Raw genomic sequence first — 14,692 nt, 5'->3', positions numbered from 1 at the left:
TATCTACAACCGGAAACACTGTGAATAACGTTGTGATTCAACCGTTTTGCGCCTTTGTTTCGGATGTTCTTTCGCGCGTCGACTGGCCATTTCTAATCTATCGGCTGCCGTATCGGAAGAGCATCGATGTTATCTCTTTACGATATACATTTCGTGCCACGTGGTGGGATTTAGATCGTTCCCGTTCCGACCGCTCAGCTAGGTCTGGCCAGGGGGCACGGCAGGAGCAAAAAAAAATGGCTGAGGACGGTTTAGCACGATAATTCCGCTGGATAATGATAAAAATGATAGTGTCGCTTCCGTCGAGTTCGATCGGCGCCCGTCAGTTTGGATGCGTGTTTCGTACCGACAGGAGCAACAGAAGGAAGCCAGAGAGATGAGCCAGTTAAAGCTGCCACCATACCAGAAGCGCAAATGTTCCTCAAATCGGCCATCAACGCTAAGCATCGGTGGCGGTTCTGTGTCGCCGACGGTGACGTCGTCGCGATCTCCACTCGGGTACGGGCTTCACAGTCCCGATGAGTGTCCCTCGCTTCCGGAGGGCATCGTTCCGTTGCACAGTCAAGTGGCCGGCCACGCGTTTCACAAAGGCACCGGCTCTATGGGTAAGGATGGTGTGCATAAAATAGCGGTCAGAGTTGGGAGGATAAACTTTGCGGTGGCTGGATTATAGGTCTACTGAAGTGTACCGAAGACGGATCCGTCTTCAAACCGGCCGCTAAACTGCTGGCGGGCGCTCGAGAGATTCGGTTTTACGAGCACATTAAAGGAGCACCCGCCGATCGGAAGGAGTTGTTGCTGTTGCGCGAAATAACTCCCCAGTACCGGGGGCACCAGGTGTTGCCGGTTAATGGTGAGTTGATGGAATTTCTGAAGCTCGAAGACTTAACCCACGGCATGCTGGACCCGTGCATAATGGACATTAAAATCGGTCGCCGATCGTGGGACCCGATGGCCACGGAGGAGAAGCGTGCCTACGAGACGTCCAAATACGTCGAAAGCCGCGAAGCGTACGGTTTCTGCATTCCGGGGTTTCAGTTCCGATCGCTGCACAATGGTCGGCTTTTGCGGTACGGCAAGGAGTACGGTAAGAAGCTGAACGTGGTGACGGTGAAGGATGCAGTGCGCAAGTTTCTCAACGCCGACCAGGGCCTCTGCCGGCAGCTGTTGATACAGTTGCTGACCGATCTGTGGAACATTCAGAAATGGGCACGAACGCAGACGGCGTACCGGCTGTACGCCAGCTCGGTGCTCCTGGTTTACGATGCGCGTCGTCTGAAACCGGTGTTGCAGAAACGATCGCCACGAACTCCTACGGCTCCTACGGCGGGGATGCTCCCCATCGGTGGGACGGCTTCGACGCCGACCGGTCGCCAAAGTGGAAGCAACACTCCCATCAGCACGCCGACCTTCTGTACGACAACCGTCAACGAAAGGGGTGACGTGGAACCGTTGCAGCACTACTTCAAGATTCAGCGCAGTCACTCGAGTAATCACAACTACGACGAGGCAAGTCGGGGCACCATCCTTTTCCTCTCTCTCTCCATGCTCACCAGTAACCGGGCCTCTTTAATCACCTCCGGCAGGACATTAAAGTGATGAAGGAAAACTACACCTTCATGCTGGACAACCTCGCGGGCTCGTACCAGGAGAAGATCTGGGCCAGGGCGCGCATGATTGACTTTGCGCATGCATTTCCCGTCCAGCCGTCCGCCGATGACCGGCCGGCCACGGTCGATAGAAACTACCTGGAAGGCATCGACAGCCTGGTGAAACTATTCGAGGGCTTCCTGCGGGACTGTGAAATTCAAAACATCCCCAAACAAGGTGTCGCTTAACCCGAAACGCGCCTTCGTTGTTGCCTATTATACTCTACCCGGCCGACGGGGAAAAAATATATATATTTGTGTACGAGTTTGTTCTAAAAGCTAATGGTTTGTTGTTCCCTGAAAACAGGCAACCCCTGCACTTGTGTGCGCGTTAGCACGTTTCTAAAACTATCCCGTACATATTGTCACAATCCTTACAAGCTCTCCATTCTCCGATGCACGGCAGGCGATACACGGCGATAGAACATTCCAACCATTTTGCGCGTCACTTTGCTCGAGATTGGTATGGCGCCAGCGTCGGCTCTCTTGGCTGGTGGCCAGGGACACTCGAACCATGAACCGGCCACGGAAGCAACAGAAAAAAGCAAACGAAAATGAATGTAGAGTGTGATTGTGCTTACCAACCGTATGCGTGTTGGCCAACAGGTGCCACCGTGTGGCCTTGGCGACGGAACATTGCAAAACGAAAAACAAAAACTATTCAAAAGCGCGAGCAACCAAAATGATACAATTACAATTGCCATCGAAACAAATGCTGCACAGCTTGCTGTGCGATCCGCGCGACCGGAACGGATCCGAATCCGGACGGACTGTTCTGACCGGGACATAGCTGACCTGACCCCGGCGGGGTGTTGGCTGATTACAGTCCAGACTTGGAACCCTCGACGCCCATCACGTGCTTGTTGTACAGCCCGTTCAACTGCTCCAGAATGATGAACGTGAGCACCGTGTGCGGTCCGAGACGCCCGTAGTAGGCAGTGAAACCCTTCCACAGCGCGAACAAACCTTCGTGCCGCGTTACCTTGACGATGACGTCGATTGTGCTCTTGTACGGCGGTAGTTCACCGGGCGCTACCTTCATGTTTTGAATTCTGGAAAGGGGGTTGTCGGAATCGGACGAAATCGGTGAAATTGATTGGACACCGTTTGGCGGACACCAAACGTAGCTTACCTAGTCTTGGCAATGTCAACCGGCAGCGAAGCGGCCGTGGTAATCAACCCCGAAAACATGCTGGCTGTGAAGTGTAGCCCGATACCCTCTTGCAGAATCTCCGCACTCAGCAGGTACGCCTTCGCCTGAGAGTACGATGCCAGCTGGGCGGCGTTTACCACCATGGCACGGCCCATGGTCGGTACGCAACCGCGCCACAGCGACACAACACTTTCTTCCTTCGCGATTCGGAACAGGGCGTTAAAAAAGCCTTTATAATTGCGCCGTTCCGCTACCGGTAGCCGGCCATCGGCGGTCATTCGAATCAGGATCAGTTCGCTGGGATTGCCGACAAACGATCCAACGGCCCCCGCCATCATTCCCATGCCCATCGAGGCCAGCAGGTTGGGGGTGCGGTTCATTTTTCTAAAATGCACATACCGATGAGAGGCGAAAGGGTCCGCGGAAGTCTCTTATCTGTTGCCAATGCTTACTGTTTGTAGGTATCGTTCAGTGACGTGTACACACCGAGCCGGGTCGTTGTGTAAGTGGCTTGTCGCATAATTGCCGCGCTCAGCCCTTTGTACATTGCCAGCAGACCTTCGCGGCGGATAATTTTGCCGATCGCATCGAACGTGTTGTTGTACTCCTTGGCCGCTCCGCCCATGCCGGAGATCTGCATACGGGTTTTCACCAAATCCAACGGTTGGACAACGCATGTTGCTCCGATGCTAGTAGAGGACAAGAAAAAACGGAAACCATCTGAATTACTCGGGACGCGATGGCACGGAATTCAACGGATACCCCGTACGACGCAGTGGTGCTAACTGAGTTATTGATTCTATAAGCGAGATCAATGCATTGTCAATAGCGCTCCATGCGTTGCTAGTGGCCTAATTCACAGGTCGTGTTACGCAAGACACTTCTCGTTCCTGGCATGGTAACAAGCGATTTTGGAAGCGATCATTACCGTGACTGCAAAGAACTCGTTACGCATGATCACCTTTCGAAATTTGTGTGCAAAACTGGGCCACACTACCCCCGCCCTCTAACATGGAACTCAATTTGCAGCATCTACTTTTGCAGCAACACCGGAGCATTACTGATAAGATATGTGCAACCTTTGCCCATTTCGCGGTGACCGTGATTAACTGATTGGCAATGTTTGGCGGCCCTTTTGTGGGCCCAAAACCATCAGCCCCGGGCAGGAAGCCCACATCAGCTGACGAAATGATCGCGATGTGACCTTGGGGCCTGCTCCAATCATATTTCAAGTTCTCGCGCTCGCTGGCAATGTCGCTTTTCGTCACATCAACGCATCGCATGACACCTTCGCCAAAGGCAGTAGGCCATGCTACGCCATGTGGCTATAATTAAACTGCGCGAGCGTCGCCGACTTCGTCTTCCGCTACCATTTGCGCAAAAATAAGGCAACACAGGCAACCAGGACAATGCTCCACGCGCGGCGGCGGCGGCGGCGTACGTTTGGTTCAATCCCATTGACGCACTAGCGGTCACACGCGGTAGTTACGCGCAAGGTCACACGCCATCCTTTTATGTTTTCACGTACCATTTTTGGGATTTCACTTTGTCTAAAATTTACAGCAAAACCAGGAATCGGCCGATACGATCGCGCGCTCCGCCTGTCAGCGGATGGTTAGTACTTTCAATACCCAGTCCCAGTACTTACCCAGAGAGTCCTCCGAGCACGTATTGCACATAAACGGGCCGTTTCTTGTCGGACATTTTGCCTGCGAAAGTTGCCGAAGGTCGTTGTGTGGTCTCAGGCGATCTTCAATAAGCCGTGCCGGTGCCGGAAACTGCGATTTCGGTGAATGGATCCGAGATTCCTTTCGGTGACGTGTTTTTGACGTCGGTGAAAGGCACGGGGCGTTGCTGTGCAAATTGTAGCCTATGCTATCGCAGCAAACACGGAGGAGAATGCAACATGCGGCACGGCTTGTCACTATTTTCGGTGGATCAGCTGTAGACAACTTTTATTTCACCGGCGGCGGTAAACAGGTTGCCGATCCGATGTTGCTCTCGAGAACGGGTAAAATGAACTAAGCGCTCACTAGCTACGCAATGTTGATTTCGTTGGCGGTCCACTCGCGCGATTACTCGGAGATTGCTCCCATCTCTTTCACTCGCCGCTCCCAACTGTCACTGTACACTGTAAAGTTTTTCGGCATATTTTCGTAGTAACCATTGGCACCGGAAAGTAGCCGTTACGTTCTCAATATTTTCACGCGAATCACTACGGAAGGAAAAAAAAGACACTTTGTTCACATTTAAATTGTCTTTATCGTACAACGACGTTGTAAGCTTCTACTAATTCGGAACCGATTTTAGAGTGCACTGCGTTTACTTCGGCCTGCGTCAAGGTGCGCTCCATGTGCCGATAAACGATGCGGAAGCAAAGGCTACTCTTGCCCGACTTTGGGTGCGTGAAGCGATCGATCAGTGTGACCTGCAAAAGGGAAAAATTCGACATTCATTCCCAAACCGGCCAACGTGCTCGTGCTCACGCCCTTACCTGCTCGATAATGTCACCCCCAACGGTTCGCACGGTATCGTAGAAGTCGTTTAGTGAGAACTGGTCCGCCGACATCCCTTCCGGAAGCCAGAACGACAAATCGTTGCTACACTGCGGGTACAACGAAACGGGCCTATACTTGACGATGCGATCGTCGCGGAACTGGTTCAGGAATCCACTGTCGGTGCTCCAGAACAGTCGGATGTCCGGGATGTCAAACAGTATCATGGCCAATCGCTCCAGGCCCAACCCAAAGGCGAAAGCAATCGAGTTGTGGACGCCGGCCCGCTCCAAAATTTCGTTTCGCGTAATTCCACATCCGAGAATCTCGAGCCAGGTGCCGTTGAAGAATATTTCGAGCTCCCACGAGGGTTGCGTGAAGGGAAAATATGCGTCCACCCAACGGTACTCGATGTTTTCACCGAAAAACTTTTGCACCAGCCCGACCAGAAGCTTCTTCATTTCGTGCTCCGTCAGCTTCACGGCCTCCAGCGTGTGGCACGGCTGTTTGTGCTGATCGATACAGTCGGCCAGCGGGCTGCTGGTGCCGGTGTCGGGCCGACCATTGGCAAGGTGCGTCTTGAAGCGCGTTTCCAAAATTTTCAGTTCCGGATTCCGCTCGAACAGCTTGTCTTGATGGACGATCCGGACGGCGTCCAGTTGGTGAAACACGGGGTAGTGTGTGGCGTCGATTTCATCTCGCCGGTAAACGTCGCCGACGATCAGAAAGTTGTCCAGTCCCGCCTGAATCAGCTCCACTTGGTGGGCGGTCGTGTGCGCCCGCAGCAAGTAGTCCTTGTTTACGTAGTAACAGTCACTCTTGGCCCGGCTCGGATGGTTCTCCGGTATTAGCAGATGGTCAAAGTTTTGCTCCACCGACACGACCGGGCTTAGGTTATCGTACACACTGAACAGTGGGTTTCCGCGGGGGCTCAGGTACGCTCCGTAGAAGTATTTCACTATTTTCTCCCGCACGATCGACAGCGGGTGGTGCCGCTTCAGGTGCAAGTTGCGGTCCAGATGGGACAGCACCTTCGGCGTAAGATTCGTCCACGAATCGCGCACGTACTGCTGGCGGTAGAGATCGATCGTGTCTTTGCTGATGTTCGCTTGGCTGCCATGGTGCCGCGCGTTCTGCTTGCCGCATCCCACTAGCAGCCCGTACCGACAAGAAGCCAGCACCGGTCGTAATCCGCGGAACAACATTTGCACAAAACCGTCCTTCGAACCAATAGTCGCCTACCGCGCGGCAGTTTCATAACATTGGATTTGATTGGACTCTGTCAGAAACTCTCGCGTCTTTTGACAGAGTAAGAGCGAGAGAGAGAGAGAGTAAAAATACGAGAGCCACATTTGAGAAGAGCGAGATGGAATTAGCCATATTTTGCATGAACAGAGAGAGGCTAAATGGGGTAAACAAAGTTATAGTGCCGCTGTAAACGAGTTCGCTGACAGCGGCTCACCAGGCACAATCTTCAAGGGTTCAGAGCGCTAGGAAAGGAAAATCCCGTTTGTTTAAACTTTTTATCTGCTTTATTTTTCACATATTCTATTCCGATAGGGTTTCTTGGTTTTAATTTCTTCAAAGTTTCTCGTTACACATTCCATGTTTCTTATTATTCCACAGTTTCCGTATCGCCGCCTTTGAGAGGGGATCGAGCCTCGCTCTCGCTTATGTCGGTATGCTCTTTTAGTTCTGCTTTGTTTACTTTTTGTTTTGCCATATTCTGTTTTAATCATGTTTTTTGTTTGTTTTTTTTTGTTGTTTGTCTAGGTTTCTGTTCTTTGTTGTTGCTTTTTCTTTGTGCGACTGTTCGTGTTCCACCAGCTGTTTCCACTACGGTACGGTAGAGTAGTATGACTATTTGCTTCGGTGTGATGGCTCGCGGCTTCCGCTGTCTTTTGTGATCTCCTTCCGCTTTCATTGATTGCACACCCGGGTGTAGTGTTTTGTTCTCGCTATAATTCTTTTATTTTACTTATGCTGTGCTGTGTGGTTGGTGTGTGTAGTTTAACATTTACCAACCTTGCCAGTTTCTGCTCTACTACCACACACGGCGTTCGTTTCAGCAAACCTCACGTTTCCCCCTTTTCCCCTTATCGTTTGCCCTTTTTATCGTACATCAATCGTTTTACTTTATCCCGGCCGCTTTCACTTGCTTTCTACCGTGTGGAGCGGTGTTTCTGTTATGTTCTTTCTCTATACAGCTATATAAAAGAGTTATACACTTGCGCGCGCATTTTGCTTGAAGTGATTTTTTGCTACTACTATCTCTCCATCGTGCCATTGTTTTCGCGATGCAGCTTGCAGTTCATGCTCATACTTGTCGGTTCTCGGTTTTGTCTGTCGTCCAGCTTCTTCTTGCAGATAGTTTTATGTCAATTTATATCAATCTGTTGCGGATGAACACTCGTTTGCGCACGTGTGCGCGGCGGCCCCACACACGCGAGCACTATCTTGTCTACACTTACTCCTATAGCTCTCCTACAGCGCAGCGCCATCGCAGCCAAGTTAGCCTACTTTGTTCGATTATTCTCACCACCGGAGAGTTCCCCGAAGAGAGAGGTGATCTTAGCGTGATCTTACCTTTTATTACTACCACTTATGCTCTTTCCGCCGCCTTTCGCCGTTAGTTGCAGGCGCAACACGGAACGTAAGACCCAAACTGAAACATTGTTCCTCTAGAAGGAGACACGGGTAAACGACAGCATCAGCAAGAGTCCTATCGAGTAAGTGCGTCTGAATGTTGTGTGTTGTGGGGTTGGTGGACTGTTATCTTACTCCTTGCGCCCCGTCATTTGCTACATGTGCAACCTTCACCATCATGTTGTGGAATATTGCCTGACGCGATCCAACGGCGATCTGTAGTGTGTGTGGGTGTGTGTGTGTTTGGTAGTGGTAGCGAATTCTAATGCTCCACAGATGAAACGCGCGAAACGTACTTGGTAGTAGAAGGGTGCAGTATTTGGATCACTCGATCTTCTTCGCTTTCGCGGGTTTCACATGAGCCGCGGTACACTACACGAGAGCTCTGAAAAGGGTCTGTCCAGTGTGGGGTCAAATTGACTAGCACAGCACAGAAGAAAGGTACTAAGGTGGTGGTGGGTGCTGGTACTATGAAATCGGCAGAATCGGAATCTTTACACGAGAACAATGAGTTTTGAACAAAAAATAGTGTACATCTTTTGCATTTGCTGTTTCTCCTGTGTTGACTTTGCTAAATATATATAATTATATACATATATAAGACTACACATGCACATGTTTGTATATACACAATCGCTGCATATATACAAAACACACATATGCGTGTGCATGTATACGTATGTATAAACGACATATATTTTTTATTTCACTGTAAATGGGATTCGTTTACTTTACTCTCTCTCTCTCTCTCTCTCTCTCTTCTGATCATCTTCTTTGCATGGTTGCTTCATGTTTGGTGATTTAGTTTAAGTATGTCCTTAAACGAGGCGATTGTATATTGTTTGCTAGTATACGGAGCAATGAGTCTGTAGTATGATTTGCATATGTGACAGGTTTGTTTCAATAGCAATAAAATAAATAACAACAGTTACGGTACACGTCATCTTATCCATCTCCATCTCGCTTGCTAGCGTCATCGATCTACAAATCGATCTTCGTACTACCGCTTCGCGATCTGATCGTGCGGGCCTCGTCTAATTAAAAGTAAGCAACAAAACGTAATCGAAATAGCAAAACAAAACAACATCCCGGCTGCATAATGCCGGTTGGCACAGTGCCAAACTCAAACCCATGCGCGGCGAGAGCGCGTTCAAAAATCATTCGAAATGTTAACCTCTTTACTCGCACAACGAGCGTATTTAATTCGTAATTCGAGGGGAACGACTTTGTGTGGACTTTTGCGGTCTGCAAACAATCAACAATGGAAACAAAACAAAACAAATGCCGACATCGGATAACGGATTGCACAATTGTGTCGCACCACCAACTGTCGTTGTGCTGCTGTTCATGCCTGGCTTCATTCGTGGGACACCAGCATGATGCCCGTGTTTCGAAGACAATACTATTTACAAAGTGGGGTTGTTTGGTACTCCGCTGCTACTAGTTTGTTGTTCACGCGCATGCTTTCTTATGCTTGTTATGCTTATTACGCCGCACACCTTTTCTGTTACCACGTGTGCCACGCGCTCACTGGTGAACAGGAGTTCCCGCCATTCTCGGTTTGTCCATCAAGCTTTAATTTTAATTTTGTAGTGTTGGTTAATTTTCTTGCCCATCGTTTTTCGGTTACTGATTCTCGCTTCTCTCCGCCGGCTTGTATTCGCTTCATTGCTTCTACCCCATAAGCGACGACAGCATAGCTTTTGAGTTGACCAGAGAAACCAAAAAACAAAACCGGTAACAACAGGAGCCTCGGTGGTACACTTGTTACTTACGCCCCGCTTTGGGGGGCCAAAACATCTACCTCGTTGCTTATAGGGGGGCCCACATTGGCGAACTCTAATTCGTTCAAGAAAATATGCAATTCCGATCAGCGGTGTGCAGTGGCTTTTTCTCTTTTCCTAGTGCTTTTACGCGATTTGGTGATTTGGAACTGAAATGTTGGAAGCGTTTCGAAAATTCGGTGTAAATCCCCAAACCTAACCCTCCCAACGGAACGCTGGGCGCCCGTGGGCTTGGTATGAATTTGCGCGCTACAACACACACACACGCACACACACCGCAAAATGGCCACACACCCCCGCTATCGCTTCCCTTCGCTGCCACTGTCGCCTGTTCCTTCCTTCCTTTACGGTTTTTGTTTTAGTTGACTACTGTGTAACATTTATATTAAACACCATTCACTTTGACTATCATTTGTCCGCTCAGATATTTGTCCTCGCTCTTGTTTGTTGTCTATGCCCATCGATAAAGCTATACAAAATTGCCATCTGATTCTGAATCCGCTTATAAGTTGTGTGTGTTGTGTGTTTCGTCTTGTTTGCTGTTTGTTGTAATGCTGTGGTTTGTTGTTGTTTTTACGGTTTCGTTTCTGATTTCCTCTACGCCAAATCATCACTCAAATACAGTTTACACTAACACCACGGTTGTTGCGTCCCAACCATGTGCCACGGTTTTGAGTCAAAACACAGGCGCTAGATCGCCCCACGACGAGCACTCTGGAGCCTCTTCGCCGATCACCGATTTTAGCAAGCCACCCCACCGGCCCTGGGGCCGCAACAGATCCGAGAGATTCAAAACACGCTGCTGCTACAGAAAAAAAATGCATTAGAAGTACGGTACGGCGGGGAGGACCGGCGCGCGTTAGCGACAAAACAATCCTTCGCAGCAGAATGGTTCAGAATCACTGCACACTGCAGCACCGGAGATAACTATGCGGCCCTTCGTCCAACTGCGCGCAAATGCCTCATCTACATTTACGCTGCATAAATCGCGAAAATATAATGCTTTTATCTAGTGTATCATTTTGACTAATTACGCACACACAAACACACCCACACCAACAATGCTATCCTAGCTGCCGATCATTCCACGATCACCCTCCACGATCCACGTGCCGATCCGAGCCAGTGCCGAGAGCGAGCAAAGAGAATTTAACTAAATATTTTGCTACAATTCCATATCCTTCCTTCCTATACACGTTGCGGAAAAGAAACATAACCCATGTCACATTGAGGTAGATTGCGAAGCAAAATAATAACTAATAACACCATATAATGCTTGCCAAAACGCAGGAATTATCAATGTGACATGATCGGCTGTGAAGCAAAAAGTGCGACAACCATCGTCGACGCCACGAACCGGTCGAACCGGTTCAATCGTATGGAAAACCGACTTTTATCTTGTGCACCCGTGCGCCCTACGCCCCTCTAACTAAACCAAATCAGAAGGTAAGATAACACGCATTTACCGTTGTGGCGGATTTTGAATGGCCAACAGACTGCAATAAAACAGGATGTGAAACAACTAACAGAAAAAAGTAAAACTTAAATCAACAACCATTTTCCTAGCAAATAACTGTACAAACGCATATACACGTTGCTTCTTTTAGAAATGGCCACGTTTCGAGCAAACACAACAGGAACAGGTGTGCTAAACAACTCCTTTCCCGGGGGAAGGAAAGCTAAAACAATATGCTGCACACACTTGAAACGTAACCCATACTTCTTCACAAACGTGATGGTGTTGGTGTGCGTGTATGTGTGAAGGTAACTAAAAATGGAACGAATACTGAAATTCCATCGACAAAGTGGGGCTCCACAACTAGGATCCAGGATCAGAATCATTCCGTTCCGTAACTGCCTGCCTGCCCCCCCTGATCTGCACGTCCCCCCTCGATCGATCACCGACTTTAAGCGTGGCCTTTGGCCATACTACGTTTGGGAATGCACACGCACACACATACACATATCTTGTCCCCAAACTCTCTCTCGTCTGTCGTCGTGCCATCCTGCTTCAGTTTCACTGCTGCACACGACGCACCATCATGGCGCGCGCACTCTTTTCCAACGGTGACGGCGGTAACGAACACGAATAAAGAAAACGGCAATGAAGCTAATGGACGTTTTCTAGTGATCGGTTCCTTCCGATCCGATCGATCCGATCGATCGATCGATCGCGTCTCGCCGCAGATGTTGAAATGGATCGTTTTCGGTTTCGTAACTAACTTTTGCGCTTTTTGACGGCAATTGTTGCTTTGTATATATCTGCGCTGTAGCTTCTGTCCTTCGGCCGTTATTCCATTGTCAGGACTCCAGAATCCAGGCGCTGATCCTCATTCGCCCGGATGCCCGCGGTGCTAGTTCTGGTTGCTGCTCCGTTTGCTCCTTCGCCGATACACCCGTATTACAGTCGAAGATGATCCTCCTCCGTTCCACGTTTGCTCTCACGCACGCGCGTTCTTAGTGTGTTAATCCGTGAACTAGTGTGTGGGTGTGTCTGTGTGGGTGTCGGGACATTGTACGTTTGAGAGGCTGAATGTTTTATATATGTGTGTGGTTTGTGTGTTGCGTGGTTTTCCTTTTTTTCTTTGATTAATTCCTAATCAAACATTGGTTTTGTTATAAAATTAGTATAGTTTGGCTAGGTTTGATATTTGTTTCACGGTAGACACAACTAAAATGAGACGACCAAGTGTTTGTTGAATCGAAATCATTAAGTATATCTGCAAGCAGAGAGAGAGAGAGAGAGAGAGAGCGAAATGAGTTCGTATTACTCGGCAAGAGTACGACCGATGAAGGAGCCGGCCACAGCTTACCTATAACAACTCATACTGCCGCAGATGCATCCGCTGAATGATGTCTCGACAATCGTTGAAAACTCTCTTGATGTTTTCCGTGTCTACCGCACAAGTAAAATGTGGATAGCAGTAATGCTTGCCGTCGCCACTCGCCGTTGATATACGCTGCACAGGGGGGGTCGAGGGAAGAACGGGCATTAAATAGAGAAAGATCACTCTCCTCGCTGGTGCACTCACCAAAAACTCGTCTCTTATAAAATATTTCGCTCTAATCACTTCTGGATCTTCACCCACTTCACAGACAGCGTCAGCTGCAGAGATAGAGGGAGAGAGAGAGATAGTGAAACCCAGACTGGATGAAACGGAGTGTTCAAGGCTTCGGCGAACGGGGATAACTCCATACCTGGCGTTTGGTAACGATTGAACTCGCCGAAGTAGTCGGACAGTTTACTTTTGCCTGCCTTTATCTTTTCCGCAAGCAAGTCCTGCTTGTTTAGAAACAATATAACGGATATGGTCCTTAACCATCTGCTCGGGAAGAAAGGGAAGGAAGGGAAGTTAACGGAAGCACTTGCACCGGTGTGTGCCGGTCGCCCGCTCGCCCATTACCGATTATTCCAAATACTTTTAAACAGATCCAGCGACTCTCGTAGCCGGTTCTGGGTTGGATCTTCACGCAGGACCATATTATAACTAGAGCACGCCGTCACGAAGATGATTGCTGTGACATCGTTGAAACATTGGATCCACTTACGCCGCTCGTCACGCTGACCGCCAACGTCGAACATGCTGAACGAAGAAGGAAACAAGCATTAGGACGGACGGCCGGTGTTCGGTCACACTGTACTTACTGGAAGTTCACTTTATCAACCTGAAACCTAGTTTCGAATATACCGGAGGTTAGCACACGACATCTAAGGATATCTTGCTCGGTTGGAGTATAGTTAGGCTGCTTGATTTCACTAACACGGTCCAGAAAGCTGCAAAAAAAACGGAAAAACGGAAACGGAAAGTATCGCATCAATATCGGGTTAATAGTGAGTGACAGCAGAGGCCTGCGGCTCAAAGGCCACACGAGGCGGCGGCGATGGCCGTCGCCGCCCATTACTTACTATTTAGCACAATCGATTAATTGATACTCATTCGATCGCTCGTATGTTTGCTGCACTCCGCGATCTTTCCACAGCTCCTCGGTATGCTCGTAGAACTCCGGTGGATAATTGAAATCGGGGCCTAGAACGCGAAACGCAACGTGAGGGTACGCCGTGTGCCGTGTGTGGAAAAGTAAAGTGTGCCTTACCTGACGCATAATCCTGAATGTAGTCTACTCGGGCCTGATTTTCCGGTTTCTCTAATTGAATAGGCGGTGTCAGCGTGCTCATTGCACCGGTAATTGTCTGTAGCCGGTCGCGAAAGAGAGAGAGAGAGAGCGAGAGAGAGGTCGAGGTTAGAGTCGCGAACGAAAGAAGAACACCGAGTCGTTTTAGAAACAGCTACTTACCAAAATTGCATCGCGAATATTCTTCTTGATGTCCTCTATCTTTTGCTTCCGCTCGCTGTCGGAAAACCCGTTCACGTGCAATATTCTCATTTGCTTTACAATTGTGGACTTGCCGGACTCGCCGGCACCGAGTAGAAGAAGTCTATGAGTGGCTCTGTACACCTGTGTTGTGTGGGGCAGCAGAGAGCACGGACGTTAGAACACGCACCGACCTGGCCAGCGGCCACCATTCACTTACTTGTTTGTCCTTCTGCAGTTGCCGCGTGATGGCATCGCTGCGTCGTTTCTGGCTTTTCGTGTCCTCGGAGCTGTTCGAGTCCGACTGTTTCGATCCGGCCGAACCAAAGCAACCCATCGCTGACCACGGAGCCCACCAGCAGGTGGCGCCGCCTTCCGGTGACGTATCGGGAGACTCGGCCCCCCGGGCTTCACCGTTGCGAGCCAGCGTCTATCGATGGGATGCGAGCGTTCCCTGGAACCCTGCCCTGCCCTGCCTGCCGCTTCGGTTCGCTTTCCTCGTTGTGCTCGTTACACGCGCAGTTACACTCGTTAGACACACTTCCGACACTCTTTGGCGTCAGCGAGCGCAGGGTTCAATATTTTGTGTCGTCTTCTGCGCGCTACCACTCGCGTCTAGCGTACATCCGGAGCGTATTGTGCAACAGAGTG

General features: G+C 49.6%; 4 protein-coding genes across 4 annotated transcripts; 1 reads left to right on the top strand and 3 right to left on the bottom strand.

The window, feature by feature from the left end:
• The first annotated feature begins 376 nt into the window (after nucleotides 1–376).
• On the top strand, nucleotides 377–1,838 carry LOC131205736 (inositol polyphosphate multikinase-like). Its single transcript, XM_058197967.1, has 3 exons — nucleotides 377–605; nucleotides 674–1,509; nucleotides 1,587–1,838. The coding sequence occupies exons 1-3, from the start codon at nucleotides 377–379 to the stop codon at nucleotides 1,836–1,838; spliced, it is 1,317 nt and encodes a 438-aa protein (XP_058053950.1).
• Nucleotides 1,839–1,851: 13 nt separating this feature from the next.
• Nucleotides 1,852–4,799, bottom strand: LOC131205735 (mitochondrial 2-oxoglutarate/malate carrier protein-like). Its single transcript, XM_058197966.1, has 4 exons — nucleotides 4,451–4,799; nucleotides 3,255–3,491; nucleotides 2,782–3,186; nucleotides 1,852–2,701 (listed from the first exon to the last, which is right to left on the bottom strand). The coding sequence occupies exons 1-4, from the start codon at nucleotides 4,504–4,506 to the stop codon at nucleotides 2,470–2,472; spliced, it is 930 nt and encodes a 309-aa protein (XP_058053949.1). The 5' UTR covers nucleotides 4,507–4,799; the 3' UTR covers nucleotides 1,852–2,469.
• A 140-nt stretch (nucleotides 4,800–4,939) lies between these two features.
• LOC131205734 (probable phenylalanine--tRNA ligase, mitochondrial) lies at nucleotides 4,940–6,539 on the bottom strand. Its single transcript, XM_058197965.1, has 2 exons — nucleotides 5,297–6,539; nucleotides 4,940–5,230 (listed from the first exon to the last, which is right to left on the bottom strand). Exons 1-2 carry the CDS (start codon nucleotides 6,500–6,502, stop codon nucleotides 5,063–5,065), a joined length of 1,374 nt encoding a protein of 457 aa, XP_058053948.1. The 5' UTR covers nucleotides 6,503–6,539; the 3' UTR covers nucleotides 4,940–5,062.
• A 5,193-nt stretch (nucleotides 6,540–11,732) lies between these two features.
• Nucleotides 11,733–14,378, bottom strand: LOC131206626 (guanine nucleotide-binding protein G(s) subunit alpha). Its single transcript, XM_058199248.1, has 10 exons — nucleotides 14,262–14,378; nucleotides 14,024–14,185; nucleotides 13,823–13,919; nucleotides 13,635–13,755; nucleotides 13,374–13,502; nucleotides 13,132–13,311; nucleotides 12,926–13,050; nucleotides 12,760–12,833; nucleotides 12,541–12,687; nucleotides 11,733–12,447 (listed from the first exon to the last, which is right to left on the bottom strand). The coding sequence occupies exons 1-9, from the start codon at nucleotides 14,376–14,378 to the stop codon at nucleotides 12,541–12,543; spliced, it is 1,152 nt and encodes a 383-aa protein (XP_058055231.1). The 3' UTR covers nucleotides 11,733–12,447.
• Between the last annotated feature and the right edge of the window lie 314 nt (nucleotides 14,379–14,692).

Source organism: Anopheles bellator, chromosome 1 (assembly GCF_943735745.2).
Source record: "Anopheles bellator chromosome 1, idAnoBellAS_SP24_06.2, whole genome shotgun sequence".
In the NCBI taxonomy this organism is placed as follows: Eukaryota; Metazoa; Arthropoda; class Insecta; order Diptera; family Culicidae; genus Anopheles; species Anopheles bellator.
Note: the sequence above shows the minus strand (reverse complement) of the source record. Positions and strands in the feature narration are given on the sequence as shown.

Bases quoted from the DNA above. Each gene is read 5' to 3' on its own strand.
- LOC131205736 (XM_058197967.1), top strand. From the start codon at position 377: ATGAGCCAGTTAAAGCTGCCACCATACCAGAAGCGCAAATGTTCCTCA. The intron at 606-673 runs GTAAGGATGGTG...GCTGGATTATAG, and splicing joins CAAAGGCACCGGCTCTATGG to GTCTACTGAAGTGTACCGAA. The intron at 1,510-1,586 runs GCAAGTCGGGGC...CACCTCCGGCAG, and splicing joins GTAATCACAACTACGACGAG to GACATTAAAGTGATGAAGGA.
- LOC131205735 (XM_058197966.1), bottom strand. From the start codon at position 4,506: ATGTCCGACAAGAAACGGCCCGTTTATGTGCAATACGTGCTCGGAGGA. The intron at 3,187-3,254 runs GTAAGCATTGGC...TGTGCATTTTAG, and splicing joins CTGAACGATACCTACAAACA to AAAAATGAACCGCACCCCCA. The intron at 2,702-2,781 runs GTAAGCTACGTT...CCCCCTTTCCAG, and splicing joins GTTGACATTGCCAAGACTAG to AATTCAAAACATGAAGGTAG.
- LOC131205734 (XM_058197965.1), bottom strand. From the start codon at position 6,502: ATGTTGTTCCGCGGATTACGACCGGTGCTGGCTTCTTGTCGGTACGGG. The intron at 5,231-5,296 runs GTAAGGGCGTGA...TCCCTTTTGCAG, and splicing joins GGGGTGACATTATCGAGCAG to GTCACACTGATCGATCGCTT.
- LOC131206626 (XM_058199248.1), bottom strand. From the start codon at position 14,378: ATGGGTTGCTTTGGTTCGGCCGGATCGAAACAGTCGGACTCGAACAGC. The intron at 13,503-13,634 runs GTAAGTAATGGG...TTTTTTTTGCAG, and splicing joins TTAATCGATTGTGCTAAATA to CTTTCTGGACCGTGTTAGTG. The intron at 12,688-12,759 runs GTGAGTGCACCA...CCCCCTGTGCAG, and splicing joins TTATAAGAGACGAGTTTTTG to CGTATATCAACGGCGAGTGG.